Source organism: Mizuhopecten yessoensis, unplaced genomic scaffold (assembly GCF_002113885.1).
Source record: "Mizuhopecten yessoensis strain PY_sf001 unplaced genomic scaffold, ASM211388v2 scaffold2631, whole genome shotgun sequence".
Taxonomy (NCBI): domain Eukaryota; kingdom Metazoa; phylum Mollusca; class Bivalvia; order Pectinida; family Pectinidae; genus Mizuhopecten; species Mizuhopecten yessoensis.
Window position 1 is genome coordinate 49,231 of NW_018404642.1, and position 17,338 is coordinate 66,568.

General features: G+C 36.9%; 1 protein-coding gene across 1 annotated transcript in view; it reads right to left on the bottom strand.

Annotated features, from left to right (window-relative positions):
- Positions 1-90: 90 nt before the first annotated feature.
- The window catches only part of LOC110446194, a 39,861-nt gene continuing 22,613 nt past the window's right edge, over positions 91-17,338 (bottom strand). Inside the window, exons 9-16 of the mRNA XM_021491222.1 lie at positions 15,548-15,699; positions 14,536-14,725; positions 12,017-12,187; positions 9,839-10,000; positions 9,517-9,598; positions 8,201-8,294; positions 2,541-2,613; positions 91-1,779 (exon numbers count right to left, since the gene is read on the bottom strand). Coding sequence (XP_021346897.1) covers positions 293-1,779; positions 2,541-2,613; positions 8,201-8,294; positions 9,517-9,598; positions 9,839-10,000; positions 12,017-12,187; positions 14,536-14,725; positions 15,548-15,699 — 2,411 coding nt within the window. The 3' untranslated portion in view covers positions 91-292. The remainder of the gene's footprint in view (positions 1,780-2,540; positions 2,614-8,200; positions 8,295-9,516; positions 9,599-9,838; positions 10,001-12,016; positions 12,188-14,535; positions 14,726-15,547; positions 15,700-17,338) is intronic.

Sequence of the window (17,338 nt, forward strand, 5' to 3'; positions counted from 1 at the left end):
TTCGTCACATCGTTGTACAGGTAAAACTACAAATCGCTCACTCAGTCATAGCTTTACAAAGGGACCAGTCGGTCTTGAAACGTTGCGACACGTTTATTACAAACATTGTTTGTGTAGAAAGTAAAACTTTAAAGTCTAGAAAATGCTTACATATAACACAAACAATAGGACTTTTCACATCCTTGTTAAACCCCGAATAATGATTGTTGCAAAAGCAACCGGTCTTTATGACAAGCCGATATGTCAGGAAATACGGCAATTTTTATAAGCTGTATGCAAACTTGATTATCGCTCAGCATATCTTTTTCACGTATCCTTTGCTTTTTACCTTAGTTTTCCTATTGTCATCTAATGTTTTGTATGGGACATGTTGTTCACAATTTCTAAGGGAGTTGGTTGTGTGAAGTGGTTTAGGTCCAAAACACATACAATACTTTTCTCTACTTGGTTCGCGACATATGCCAGACTGTTCTTTGCGGAGTTCACAACATGACATTGTATTGAACTGGTCTTCGTGTGGCACAATATTTGTGTCGCAATTGTCTCCATCAACTTCATAACATATATCAAATTGGTCTCCGTGTGGTTCAGAGCATGTACCAGGATGGTCCTTGTGTGGTTCAAAGCATGTATCGGAGATATCGTTGTCTGATTCACAGCGTGTACCGGAAAGATCTTTGTGTGGTTCACAACCTGTACCAGAATAATCTTTGTATGGTTCACAACATGTATCGGAGATGTCTTTGTCTGGTTTACAGTATGTCCCAGAATGGTGTTTGTGTGGTTCACAACCTGTCCCAGAAAGGTGTTTTTCTGGTTCACAGTATGTCCCAGAAAGGTGTTTTTCTGGTTCACAGTATGTCCCAGAATGTGCAATTGAGAAATCGTTATCTGGGTCAGAATAGGTATGTTCTACTTTATCATCGCTTTGTAGATATGCTAAAAGACGTTCCTTTTCAGAATTGTCATCTTGTATGTGGCTTGGGTTTGAATTCGTCCCATACCTTGATTCCTCTGTACATGATGTTTCCAGTGACACAGCAAACGGTTTGTGAGATTTTACGAGGGAAGTTCTCTCACTAGGATTATCACTGTTAGAACGTAATTGAGAATGTCCATAGTTTCCAGGATTTATGTGGTTTGAATTCACTCCTGTAAAACTTTTGTTCTCGTGTCTAGTGACTGTCTCCTCAGAGAGTAAATCCTCAAGAGATGCGATTTGATCAAGGTCATCTTTAGACAAATCACTGTAAAGTGTGGAATCGCTATGGTCGCTGTAATTGCATGCCTCGTTTTCTGAGTCCCCAACAGATAAGATCACTTCCATGTCTAGTTGCTTTTTATAACTGTAACTAGAACGATCCAATACCACTGTTGAATTTGCATCCTTGGAATTTTGTAAATCCGTAGGAATTAACGATAACGCTTTGCTGTATTCATCAGTCTTTATAAATGGTTCCTTTTCGTCACCCTCCAAAAAGCATTCTCCGCTATCTCTGTCATGAAAACCACTGGCTATCCAGTAACAATCTGCACAACTATTTTTATTTGTATTCGTAGTGCTGTTAGTAGCACAGCTAGCCCTGAGGCACGTTTGGTTAATTTTGTGTCCTGTATAACTACAATCTGGTTCAGGTTCAGTTAAACGTTTAGTCGTAACACCAGTTCTATTCTTGTTTCCTGACACTTGGCTTTGATGGTTACCAGTAATCTTATCGATATCTTCAAAGCTTCCCTCTGATTGCAATTGCGGTGAGGCCGTGCGATACTGCATTGATCCTTAAATATAAAATATCACCATTATCATGCAGTACATCATGTCTTTTTTGTTGTTTACTAGTTTTGCAAAACCCCACATTCACTTTTTAACCTGATGCTTAAGAAAGCTTTTGTGTTTTGGTTACGTAATATAGTGAATAATCTGGTTATCATAATATATAAAAACTCTGCAAAGCAATTTCAATGTGTTTTTACAAAACGTATAATGGATTTTTCACCTCTTAGCATTCACAAAAATATGGAGGAAGGCAGCGCCATTTACAAAAAGACTTGTAAGTTGATGCAGAAATTATCAATGATACAAGGGTCAAATTAATAAAAGTCTCGGTCAAAAGTGCGAAGAATTTATCGTCAAACGATCCATAGATTGTTGGCGACCAACATTGTTTTCCTCGATACATCATGATAAGAGTCACGTGTATATAGGAAACGTTTACCCTTAAGAATCACGTGGTTTTGCCTCCGGTCTTTTTTTTGCGGTAATTAGTGTTTCATCTGTGGTTTTGGTGTTACCTCCGTTCCCTTTGTTAATGTATACCTATATATCGTGTCAGATAAGTGTCTTTTTTCATATATATTATGAATGTCATATGAATACTAAAGTACAGTAACATCCTGATCAGTTGATGAGGAACCTCAGGTGTTCACTGAGGAATTTCTTCCCTTGGCAAAGCCTCGGGCTACTCCTCAAAATTCTTGCCTTTTGGTTGCCGCTTCCCTGTCTAGGTCACAAATGAGCAATAATATAGTCCTGTACTTACTTTTCTTTTCTTCAGATGTATGGGGGGAGACGTATTGAGAATCAAATCCACTATCCCCATTGGAAGCTTGTCTCTGTTGATATAAAATTAGAAGTAAAGATGTGCAAGAAGAGTTGCCTTATTTTTGTATTTATAGATTAACACATTTCGATTTCAAGGTTTGTGGCGAAAACATTTTTCTCATCGGGGATGATAGAACTGTGAAGACAGTCCCAAGTAGCAGGATATGGCGGGTAGGCATATATTTATACATTTTATTGTAATATCATATGTAGTTGTGTTGTATGTTATTGTCCTAGAATGCTAGAGGTACTACTAGGTTTTATACTAGAGGACTATTATAAACTCGCTAAGGATGTTCCCTAGGAGTTTAAAATAGTCCATAGGAGTTTGTGGCAGGAAGATACAGTCTAATGGTAGCTCATTCACTGATGATTGTCATGTGAATTCTCTAAGGTAGGATTGGAGGTTTTGGTTCTTCGGGCGGTTGGAGATGCTGGTTACTCATGACATGGGCAAGAGCGGTTATTGGTAACGTACAAGTACATGCTACCTCTGCTAGTTTAGACAGCACCTAACTTTAATACCGGTGCCCGCACTCGGATGATTAGCATGGATCTTGCTTTTGCTTTCCTTATCATAATGCCCAGCCTATAAATTCCATTGAGGACTACTTGCTGAGCCTGTCCGTATTTTCCGGGATTGTACAAAGGAGGCTGTAGCCGTTTAAATCCAATATCTTGCTATGGTCGTGTTTTTCTATGAAAAAATATCTCGAATTCATTATATATTAATATAATATTACATTCTGTTTTGACCTGCTGTGGACTCTCGACATTTTGTCCTTGTGATCACGTTACAAAATTGATTGCAAGACAAACCCAGATTTTTTTGTGTGAGAAACTGTCATCTAAATCATCTACATATTACAACTTCATAAAAAGACAATGAAATACCATGACACAGTTTCACTAAATGTCGTAACTTTACACGTAGTCGTAAGCGTCTTAAACTAGTTTCACTAAAACTCGTAATTTTACAAGTCGTAAAGCAACATCTAAATTAACACGCAAGTCTATGTCTGTTCTTTTGTGCACGTTTCGTGACTAAAGAATCCATGTTGCCTGTTGCCATATTTCACGGAGATTCTGAACATATAGAGCTACATATTTTAGTGATCCACTAAGACAAATCCAAAATCAACAGTTATTTTTTTTATCAGATAATGAACTCCAACCGAATTAATCGAATTTTATTTTGTTTTGTTATTCTTATACAAATGACACACATTTTATTTTTGTATTTTTTTGTAATAAAGACAAAAAAGGCATAACTTTGTTTATTTGAGGAAAATACACAATAACGTGTTTTTTCACGCGGTGTAATGCAGCAGACTAACTGACAACACACTTCGAAACGAAAGAAAGTATTGCACAGGCTCTGTGCCATCGACAAATGAATCTCAATCGAAAAGAGTTCCAGACGTAAGTAACATGAATGAGTGTTTACTTAAATTCCTAACTTTAAGCAGAAGAATATTGTATACCAATGTTCTTATCATTAGTTTCTCCATGCGGAGATAACCGTTTGTTTTTATTTTTTTCACCGTGAGTTTTTATATTTTATAATGATTTGTTTATGACTGACTTATTTCTTGCTCAGAACACTTTTGTGCGGATTCTTCCTTGACGTCACCTGGCGCGATTAGACATTATCTTTTGAGGAAGAAAAACATGTTTAGTGGTGGTGATGGAGTGTCAGGTGTTAAATAGGGATACAAGATATATAGCATATAAATATATTTATCACATAATGTACTGTGTTATCCAGTGAATATACCCATGTCATATTTTTTGGCGTATTAACCCATGTAATATGACCAATCAACCCTGTGATTGGTTGTAAGCTTCCAAACATTCAATTGTGACGTTTGGACAACTGCATGACGTCACAGACTTAGGAACTGAAGTCAAAATGGCAGCTTTTTTTGCATCTCAAGGTTGTATGAAAATTGTCGTTTTACACGAATAAATGCCACAAATCTTGATTATGTGATAAAAAGGATCTTACACTCGTTTTAATCTCAAATGAAATTAATGAAACAAATTTTTCATTTTCTTTTTTTTTTCAATTGAAAAATATTTCGACTCGTTACATAAATCTCATATGAAATGGAAACTCATGTAAGATACTATATATATATTTTGGTTATATATTAAGACATCCATAATATATATATATATAAGTAGAAATATATTATAACATTTTTTTTCAACAGTAATTTAAAAATTCTAATTATTGGTACATACATAATAGTACTAAGAGTAATACTAAATCCTAAATAAATTATACTCTTTATCTTAATTAAGTATTCCTTTTCTTGTGATATTTCAAAGCGGAAAACTATTATGTTACGTCATAGTTTATGACGTCAAAATGTCTTCTTTAAACAAACAGTCTGACGAATCTCCTTGATGGGATGAAAGAGGTAATGACACATTTTACATAAATCCCTTTCAAGAAACAACAATTAAATTATTTTCAAGTAGATGTAAGCTGTGACATAAATTTGAAAAAGAAATATAAAAAGATGCACGGAAGCTAGTTTCAAAGCTTTTGTAAGTATTTTAGTATTTCAGTATGAAATTGCCTATGGTACAGAAGGATTGACATTTGAATGTGATTACATGAAATTAGCGCATTCAATCATAAAATTGTTGGCTGTAAATGGCTGATCAAATGTATGGCAATAAAGTTGGTCTTCCTTTCCTAAAATGTAATTGTGCATGACGTAGGTATGACCTATGGTAACAGAGTTCAGTAGAAATGGCCTGATCCTTAAAATAGAGGACATGTCTCAGATAAACATGGATAGAGGATTCATTCTGCTCAACACACCTACATATAAAATAATATTTATAAACTACATTTTGAAAACATTGTTTTTTAGAAGATTTTTCTTTTTCAAAAAGTGATTTTCACAGATTTGGAACTTGTGAAAACCATGGTTACTACACCAAAAAACATCCAAAACTGCAAAAGAACATGATTTTTAACCCAAAATTTAACACACGCAAGTAGTATTTTTTTGTCTTAAAACCTGTCTTAAATTAAATATCATCTACTCGGTAACAGAAATACTCACGTTTTAGCACAGGTCGTTCAACTGGATTTTTCAAAATATTTACACATGTGCTGAGTACAAAAATAGACTACATGAAAAGATAGCTTTTGATGTGTAAACACAGATTTGTAAATTGCCAAAAATGTAGTCTTAAACCAAATTCAAATATTTTTTGTTTTTAAATATGAAGCCCACATAGTCTACTTCATCATGTTCATGCAAATTTTTGTGCTGATTATTTTTTTATATTTCGATACATGTAATATTACAGGGGTTACTTTGTTGTATAAAATATCACCCATGGCCACCGTACGCTACTGTACACTGCTACCCCATGGCCACCGTACGCTACTGTACACTGCTACCCCATGGCCCCCGTACGCTACTGTACACTGCTACCCCATGGCCCCCGTACGCTACTGTACACTGCTACCCCATGGCCACTGTACGCTACTGTACACTGCTAACCCATGGCCACCGTACGCTACTGTACACTGCTACCCAATGGCCACTGTACGCTACTGTACACTGCTACCCCATGGCCACCGTACGCTACTGTACACTGCTACCTATACGCAGTTGCGAGAGATTTTTTTATATCTGCAGTCTGCTCTTATTGTTGTATATATATTGACAGCAGTAATAATGCATCAAGTTGAAGAGTAACATTAAATATAAACATTTTTTAACATATATTAGTTCTAAGCCTGACAACAATTCGTTGTATGTATAAACAACAGACACTAAAATATGAAATAACTGCAGTCTTCAGCAATTTGATATAAAATAACGTATTCTAGTTTGAAACAAAATATAAGTTAATAGCAAATAAAAAGGTTGTTGCGAGATAAACAAATTGATTCATATCCATACGAACCTAAACAAGCATAACAATAAACAAAAAACAGCCACAAAACCAACCAACAACACGACACAAAACAACAAAATATACAAACAACATGATGCATAGCACATTCTTATACCAATACCATGCTACCCAACAATGCGAACCTAAACCCAACAAACAAAGATAAACAGTATACAAAACAACAAAATAAACCGAAAATATAATTCACAGCAAAATAAACAGACAACATCATAATAAACTAACAACAGTATAAACAACAACAAAGCAATACAACGACATGTTACAAATAAACAAACAACAACAAAACAGGATACACAACAACAAAGTAAAACGACAGTATGATACACTATAACCAAATATAAAATAAACAGGATACACAACAACAAAGTAAAACGACAATATGATACACTATAACAAACAACAAAAAACAGGATACACAGCAACAAGTAAAACGACAGTATGATACACTATAACAAAATATAAAATTAACATGTTACACAACAACAAAATAAACCAACAACAGGATTCTTATCAATTGATTAAAGCAACAGCAGGAAACATCAATTAATTAAAGCAACAACAGGAAACATATCAATTAATTAAATCAACAACAAGATATGTAACAACAATATAAACCAACAGCACGATGCACAACAACAAAATTAAAATCAAGTGACCCAATGGGCCTGCATAGCTCACCTGGTATAAATTTCACACAAGTTTGTAACCTTAAAAGTGATCTAAAATAAAGCTACAGGTAAGATATCAGTATTTAGTATTTTGTCCCTGTGACCGTGAATATATGTCAAGGTAATTAATTTGAACAAACTTAGTAGCCCTACATCATATAATGTCACAGGCCAAATATCATCATCCTGGGCCTTTTGGTTATTCAGAACAAGTTGTTTCAAGATTTTGAACGTATTTGCTCCTTGCGACCTTGAATATGATTCAAGGTAATACATTTAAACAAACTTGGTAGCCCTTCATCCTAGCATGCTACTGACTAACTATCAACATCCTGGGCCTTTTGATTATTCAGAAGAAGTTGTTTAAAGATATTTTTTAACAATTGACCCCTTTGACCTTGAATATGAGTGAAGGTGATTCATTTGAACCAACTTGGTAGCCCTTCATCCCAGCATGCTACTGGCCAAATATCATCACCCTGGGTATTTTGGTTACCAAGAAGTATTTTAAAGTTTTTAACATATTTGACCCCTGTGACCTTGAAAAAAGGTGAAGGTCATTTATTTGAACAAATATGGTAGCCCTTCAGCCCAGTTTGCTTCTGGCCAAATATCATCACGCTATGCCTTTTGGTTATCAAGTAGAAGTTGTTTAAAGTATAATATTGATGCTGGACGACGGACGCTGCACCATGGCATAATTTGGGCCTTTGGGCCAATTTGAGCTAACAAGCTACAATAACATTCGCAACAATAACCTGCCCAACAACAGCACACACAACAAAAACCCACATAACAATAGTATGTACAATAATAATAATACCCAACAACTGAAAGCCAGGACTGCGAAGTTTAAGCTGTATTTTCTTTTGATATTTCCATAGTCGTGTTGTAGTCTATCTGTATTCAAAATGAGTCTAGATTCGTTTTTGTATAACGAAGGTGTGCTGGACAAATAAATATGACTTCAGTATATTACCGATTTCGATGTTTCGACGATACTTTGGTGATCTGTGTCGACAGAAGGGAGCTCTATTTTGGCGTCCATATTTTCATATTTCAGGTAACAACGCCTGAAATATACATGTTTAACAATAACATAAGACAATCCATCAACTTCTAACGCTTTCTTGCTAAAATCACATTCCTTATTATCTGGTATCGAACGTATATTATAAACAAGAGGCCCAAGGGCCTTAGCGGTCACCTGAGTTATATCATAGGTACTGGTAGCTTTATTTTATTGATTAGATGTGATGTGGAAATCAGCATGAAAACTAAATGAAATACAATACTTGTCGTGTCATCAAAGGATAAGAATTCGAAAATATTGGTAAATGTTCCCTTTGGGGCCCCGCCCTAGCCCCTGGGGATGGGGCAGGAATCCCAATTTTACAAAGTAATACTCTCATTCACCAAAGATGATTCTGACTAAGTTTGAGTAATTTTCTGCTAAAAATGAATAAAATATACCCAACAGTGTCATCTCCCAATATAAACTATAGTAAACTGTACCCCCTACCTAAGGGAGAACGGATAGCTCGGGGGTCCTGAAATTTACAATTTAAAGTAAAGCCCCTGATGATGTTTCTTTCCATGCAGAGAAAATGACTGTTTAGTACCTCTGAGTCTGGAGAAGATTTGTTTTGAAATATTGGTTAATTTTCCCTTTGGGGCCCCACCCTTGCCCCAGGGGTTTGGGTAGGAATCTCAATTTTACTATTTGAAACCCTGTTCCTCCAAGGATAATTCTCACAAAGTAAAAATAATTTCCTATAGAAAGTTTTCAAAATATACCCCAAAAAGTTATTTCCCTATAAAGACTATAATAAACTTTACCCCCTCCCCAATGGAGAACAATTAGCTCGGGGGTCCTGACATTTACAATTTAAGTAAAGCCCCTGATGGTCTTTCTTTCCATGCAGAGAAAATGACTGTAGTACCTCTGAGTCTGGAGGAGAACATTTTTTAAATATTGGTTAATTTTCCCTTTGGGGGCACGCCCTTGCCCCAGGGGATGGGGTAGGAATCCCGATTTTACAACTTTGTAGCCTCATCTACCAAGGATGATTATGACCAACTTTGAAAAAAATCCATCCACTGGTTCTTGAGAAGAAGTTGAAAATGTAAAAAGTTTACGCACGACGGACGACGGACGACGACGGACGGAAAGCGATTAGAATAGTTCACTTGAACAAAGCTCAGGTGACCTTAAAAGTGTCTATTCGTGAATCACCTCGTGACAAACACTTTATAGTTAGGCACTTTAAGTATTTATTTTTATGATAAACTTACCATATAACGAACGTCAAAATCAGCAGGAACACGATTATACTAACTGTACTAAGGCCGCCAACAAGTACCGCATCAACCCCGCCTGTGGCAAAAAAACGTAAAACAATAACAACCTACGGTATTTATAACAACAAACAATATCAGGTGATATTTTAATATATAATGATGTTCCAAATTGTACGGTTATTGTTTATGATTTTGCAGTTATGGCAATTATTATCTCTTCTTTTTACCAATAAAATTCGGGTTGTATATTGCAGTTCCTTTATTACATAAGAAAATCTATGTTCCTCCACCTTTCATGAAGAAAACGTAAACAAACCAGGGTGTTTGAGTGGTTTCCTCCATCTGACATCACTGAGTTTGCTTGCCCCGACACTCGTCCGGATCCTCATACACACCGAATACTGAGCCATGGGGTCAAGGTCAGGCAAAACAATTTCCTGGAGACTTACGCACGCCGTCACGTTAAATGACTGTGCTCCTGTTAAGATTATGAAATAGAAAACTTTACTGAACAGTTCAATGTCGTTATTACGAACAGCCCGGTGTCGCTATGACAATCAGTCCCAGGAAAAACCAAGCGTCTCTACTATAAAGAGTCCAATACCATTTTTACAATCTGCTCAATGCCGACATGTTAACAATCCAACGTTGTTGATACCTACAGACCAATGTCATTATTACAAACAAGTAAACCAATTTAACAAGAGACAAGCGTAGTTATTACAATCATCTTCACCGAGGGTATATATATTTACTGGAGCGACATATATTTTTACTGGAGCGACATATATTGGTAGCTTCACCGAGAGTATATATATTTACTGGAGCGACATTTATTGGAAAACTTCACCGAGGGTATATATATTTACTGGAGCGACATATATTGGTAGCTTCACCGAGAGTATATATATTTACTGGAGCTACATATATTGATAGCTTCACCGAGAGAATATATATTTACTGGAGCGACATATATTTTTACTGGAGCGACATATATTGATAGCTCCACCGAGAGTATATATATTTACTGGAGCTACATATATTGATAGCTTCATCGAGAGTATATATATTTACTGGAGCTACATATATTGATAGCTTCATCGAGAGTATATATATTTACTGGAGCTACATATATTGGTAGCTTCACCGAGGGTATATATATTTACTGGGGCAACATATATTGGTAGCTTCACCGAGGGTACATATAGTTACTGGAGCGACATATATTGGTAGCTTAACCGAGGGTACATATATTTATTGGAGCGACATATATTAATAGATTCATCGAGAGTACATATATTTACTGGAGCGACATATATTGGTAGGTTCACCGAGAGTATATATATTTACTGGGGCGACATATATTGGAAGCTTCACCGAGAGTATATATATTTACAATCATCTTCACCGAGGGTATATATATTTACTGGGGCAACATATATTGGTAGCTTCACCGAGGGTACATATATTTATTGGAGCGACATATATTAATAGATTCATCGAGAGTACATATATTTACTGGAGCGACATATATTGCTAGCTTCACCGAGAGTATATATATTTACTGAGTGACATATATTGATAGCTTCACCGAGGGTATATATATTTAATGGAGCGACATATATTGGTAGCTTCACCGAGGGTACATATAGTTACTGGAGCGACATATATTGGTAGCTTAACCGAGGGTACATATATTTATTGGAGCGACATATATTAATAGATTCATCGAGAGTACATATATTTACTGGAGCGACATATATTGCTAGCTTCACCGAGAGTATATATATTTACAATCATCTTCACCGAGGGTATATATATTTACTGGGGCAACATATATTGGTAGCTTCACCGAGGGTACATATATTTACTGGAGCGACATATATTTTTACTGGAGCGACATATATTGATAGATTCACCGAGAGTATATATATTTACTGAGTGACATATATTGATAGCTTCACCGAGACTATATATATTTACTGGAGCGACATATATTGCTAGCTTCACCGAGAGTATATATATTTACTGAGTGACATATATTGATAGCTTCACCGAGAGTATATATTTTTACTGGAGCGACATATATTGATAGCTCCACCGAGAGTATATATATTTACTGGAGCTACATATATTGATAGCTTCATCGAGAGTATATATATTTACTGGAGCTACATATATTGGTAGCTTCACCGAGGGTATATATATTTACTGGGGCAACATATATTGGTAGCTTCACCGAGGGTACATATATTTACTGGAGCGACATATATTGGTAGCTTAACCGAGGGTACATATATTTATTGGAGCGACATATATTGATAGCTTCGCCGAGAGTATATATATTTACTGGAGTGACATATATTGGTAGCTTCACCGAGGGTACATATATTTACTGGAGCGACATATATTGATAGCTCCACCGAGAGTATATATATTTACTGGAGTGACATATATTAATAGCTTCACCGAGAGTATATATATAAAGTATTACCTTCCATGCAGTCCTCTTCCTCGTCCCCTGATGCTTTCTTATAGAACACTTCGTATTGTTCTGGTTTTCTGTTCAGAAACTGAACATCGCAGTATCTGAAGGACAGGGAGACGATGTCGAGTGATTTCATACTGTTTCCCGTCAAAAGGTTAAAAGTTGGCTTCACTGATGCTAAGGAACACAAAAAAAAGAATTACATTTTACATGACATATCTGTCAGACGTCTCTTTTGGAGGATAATGTTGTTACGTAACGTAACGTCTACTGTATGAAAAGAACTGTTCAACCGCTTGTGGATTAGAGAGGAAACTCTCAACCCAAAGGATCAACTTAATTGACAGGGGGAATCACTCCGGCTAAATCGTTCATCTTCTTGGCGATGAGAAAGGGGAATCTCAACCTGAGAGAAAGGTTGTTAAGTTGCCAATCACGAGGTTTTGCAGGGTAGACGTCGATGCCATGTTGATATGACGTCATTGTATTGTTGACGAGACGTTATACAATGAACAGAGGTATCATAGAAGCTCTAACTCCCTTGGGGCTGAGCCATTTTCTCCTGTGATTTAGTTTTATCATAACGACTGACTACATACCAACGGCCGTTCTCTCCTGTGATTTGGTTTTATCATTAACACTGACTTCATCATACCCACGGCCGTTCTCTCCTGGGATTGGTTTTATCATTAACACTGACTTCATCATACCCACGGCCGTTCTCTCCTGGGATTTGGTTTTATTAAAAAGGATTTGACTACATACCCACGGCCGTTCTCTCCTTGGATTTGGTTTTATTAAAAAGGATTTGATTACATACCCACGGCCGTTCTCTCCTGGGATTTGGTTTTATCAAAAAGGATTTGATTACATACCCACGGCCGTTCTCTCCTGGGATTTGGTTTTATCAAAAAGGATTTGATTACATACCCACGGCCGTTCTCTCCTGGGATTTGGTTTTATCAAAAAGGATTTGATTACATACCCACGGCCGTTCTCTCCTGGGATTTGGTTTTATCAAAAAGGATTTGATTACATACCCACGGCCGTTCTCTCCTGGGATTTGGTTTTATCAAAAAGGATTTGATTACATACCCACGGCCGTTCTCTCCTGGGATTTGGTTTTATCAAAAAGGATTTGATTACATACCCACGGCCGTTCTCTCCTGGGATTTGGTTTTATCAAAAAGGATTTGATTACATACCCACGGCCGTTCTCTCCTGGGATTTGGTTTTATCAAAAAGGATTTGATTACATACCCACGGCCGTTCTCTCCTGGGATTTGGTTTTATCAAAAAGGATTTGATTACATACCCACGGCCGTTCTCTCCTGGGATTTGGTTTTATCAAAAAGGATTTGATTACATACCCACGGCCGTTCTCTCCTGGGATTTGGTTTTATCAAAAAGGATTTGATTACATACCCACGGCCGTTCTCTCCTGGGATTTGGTTTTATCAAAAAGGATTTGATTACATACCCACGGCCGTTCTCTCCTGGGATTTGGTTTTATCAAAAAGGATTTGATTACATACCCACGGCCGTTCTCTCCTGGGATTTGGTTTTATCAAAAAGGATTTGATTACATACCCACGGCCGTTCTCTCCTGGGATTTGGTTTTATCAAAAAGGATTTGATTACATACCCACGGCCGTTCTCTCCTGGGATTTGGTTTTATCAAAAAGGATTTGATTACATACCCACGGCCGTTCTCTCCTGGGATTTGGTTTTATCAAAAAGGATTTGATTACATACCCACGGCCGTTCTCTCCTGGGATTTGGTTTTATCAAAAAGGATTTGATTACATACCCACGGCCGTTCTCTCCTGGGATTTGGTTTTATCAAAAAGGATTTGATTACATACCCACGGCCGTTCTCTCCTGGGATTTGGTTTTATCAAAAAGGATTTGATTACATACCCACGGCCGTTCTCTCCTGGGATTTGGTTTTATCAAAAAGGATTTGATTACATACCCACGGCCGTTCTCTCCTGGGATTTGGTTTTATCAAAAAGGATTTGATTACATACCCACGGCCGTTCTCTCCTGGGATTTGGTTTTATCAAAAAGGAATTGATTACATACCCACGGCCGTTCTCTCCTGGGATTTGGTTTTATCAAAAAGGATTTGATTACATACCCACGGCCGTTCTCTCCTGGGATTTGGTTTTATCAAAAAGGAATTGATTACATACCCACGGCCGTTCTCTCCTGGGATTTGGTTTTATCAAAAAGGAATTGATTACATACCCACGGCCGTTCTCTCCTGGGATTTGGTTTTATCAAAAAGGAATTGACTACATACCCACGGCCGTTCTCTCCTGGGATTTGGTTTTATCAAAAAGGAACTGACTACATACCCACGGCCGTTCTCTCCTGGGATTTGGTTTTATCAAAAAGGAACTGACTACATACCCACGGCCGTTCTCTCCTGGGATTTGGTTTTATCAAAAAGGAACTGACTTCATACCCACGGCCGTTCTCTACTGGGATTTGGTTTTATCAAAAAGGAACTGACTACATACCCACGGCCGTTATCTCCTGGGATTCGGTTTTATCATAAAGGAACTGACAGTCAGCAAACGCCATGCCACCGCTTTTCCCTTTATGTGTTGTGAGTGACACCGCAAAAATCCAGTTTCGGTAATTTAAATGTTTAACTTCAATATCAGCATTTGCCACATACTTCTTTATTATCTTCCATGACAGATTTCTCTGGGGGGAAATACAAAATCAACATGAACATTTTCAGCAAACCATATGCATTATATTTTAAACTCTGTAGTGGATAAAAGTAACATTCACCTAATGATATACAAATAAAGCTAGGAAACATTATCAGAGGCTTATATAACCGCGTCATACCATATATTTAGTTACTCAAATCTACCTTACTAAACAATCTTTCCTACTTTGTCTTCACTAGAATAGCACGACGGCGTTACTTAAATGTTGTTCACAACTTCTTCTACACCACGAAAACGTGACGTCATCAATTACCTTCCATACAAGGTCTTCACTACTTCCTCTACATCACAATAAAGTCACGTAATTACTGACCTTACCTAACGTTTCCCTACTATTTCTACATCATAATATAGTGACGTCATTATTAACCTTACATACATGTTGTTCCCTTTTTACTCTACACCACAATATAATGACGTCATTATTGACCTCACATACATGTTGCTCCCTATTTCCTCTACACCACGTTATAGTGACGTCATTACTTACCTTATATGCATGCTGTTCCATATTTCCTCTACACCAGGATATAGTGACGTAATTACTTACCTTACATACATGTTGTTCCCTTTTTACTCTACACCACAATATAATGACGTCATTATTTACCTCACATACATGCTGTTCCCTATTTCCTCTACACCACGATATAGTGACGTCATTATTTACCTTACAAACATGCTGTTCCCTATTTCCTCTACACCACGATATAGTGACGTCACTACTTACCTTACACACATGCTGTTCCCTATTTCCTCTACACCACGATATAGTGACGTCATTAATTACCTCGCATACATGTTGATCCTTATTTCCTCTACACCAGAATATCGTGACTTGTCTAACAAGACTTGCATTGACATAAGCCGCTGTTGACCAGGACACTGTAAAATGTGTGTCTCCAAATCCCTCCACAATGACTTCTGTTGCTCGTGGAATCTCTTGAAATTAAGAAAGAAAAAAGAACTAACGACAGCAAAACAGTATTAATGTGAAGTAGATTGGAGTGTGAGTTATATACATCGCCAATGATAAACTGATCATTGAGTGATAACTATCGATGTTTGTACTAAGATCCTGATCAGGGAGGTGTACGTTATTCATGTAGCTATTGATACACTATCTTTCGTGGTGACTGATTTATTTTGGTAAAATAAACTGATCACGGAAATGTTAGTTATTCCTGTTGCTAAAGATGAACTGATCAGGGAGGGGCTAGTTATTCGTGTTGCTGCAGATGAACTGATCAGGGAGGGTTAGTTATTCTTGTTGCTAAAGATGAATCGATCAGGGAGGTGTTAGTTACTCGTGTTGCTGAAGATGAACTGATCAGGGAGGTGTTAGTTATTCTTGTTGCTAAAGATGAACTGATCAGGGAGGGTTAGTTATTCTTGTTGCTAAAGATGAACTGATCAGAGAGGGTTAGTTATTCTTGTTGCTAAAGATGAACTGATCACGGAGATGTTAGTTATTCTTGTTGCTAAAGATGAACTGATCAGGCAGGTGTTAGTAATTTTTGTTGCTAAAGATGAACTGATCAGGAAGATGTTAGTTATTCTTGTTGCTAAAGATGAACTGATCAGGGAGGTTTTAGTTATGCTTGTTACTTACGATAAATTGATCTGGGAGGACTAATTTATTCCTGTTGTTAAAAATAAACTGATCAGGGAGGACTAAGCTATTCCTGTTGCTAAAGATGAACCGATCAGGGAGGGTTAGTTATTCCTGTTACTTAAGATAAACTGATCAGGGAGGACTAAGTTATTCCTGTGATAAAGATGAACTGATCAGGGAGGTGTTAGTTATTCTTGTTGCTAAAGATGAACTGATCACGGAGATGTTAGTTATTCTTGTTGCTAAAGATGAACTGATCACGGAGGTGTTAGTTATTCTTGTTGCTAAAGATGAACTGATCAGGGAGGGTTAGTTATTCTTGTTGCTAAAGATGAACTGATCAGAGAGGGTTAGTTATTCTTGTTGCTAAAGATGAACTGATCACGGAGATGTTAGTTATTCTTGTTGCTAAAGATGAACTGATCAGGCAGGTGTTAGTAATTTTTGTTGCTAAAGATGAACTGATCAGGAAGATGTTAGTTATTCTTGTTGCTAAAGATGAACTGATCAGGGAGGTTTTAGTTATGCTTGTTACTTACGATAAATTGATCTGGGAGGACTAATTTATTCCTGTTGTTAAAAATAAACTGATCAGGGAGGACTAAGCTATTCCTGTTGCTAAAGATGAACCGATCAGGGAGGGTTAGTTATTCCTGTTACTTAAGATAAACTGATCAGGGAGGACTAAGTTATTCCTGTGATAAAGATGAACTGATCAGGGAGGTGTTAGTTATTCTTGTTGCTAAAGATGAACTGATCACGGAGATGTTAGTTATTCTTGTTGCTAAAGATGAACTGATCAGGGAGGGTTAGCTATTACTGTTGCTTAATATTCCTGTTACTTCAGATAAATTGATCAGGGAGGACTAAGTTATTCCTGTTGCTAAAAAAAACTGATCAGGGAGGACTAAGTTATTCCTGTGATAAAGATGAACTGATCAGGGAGGTGTTAGTTTTTCTTGTTGC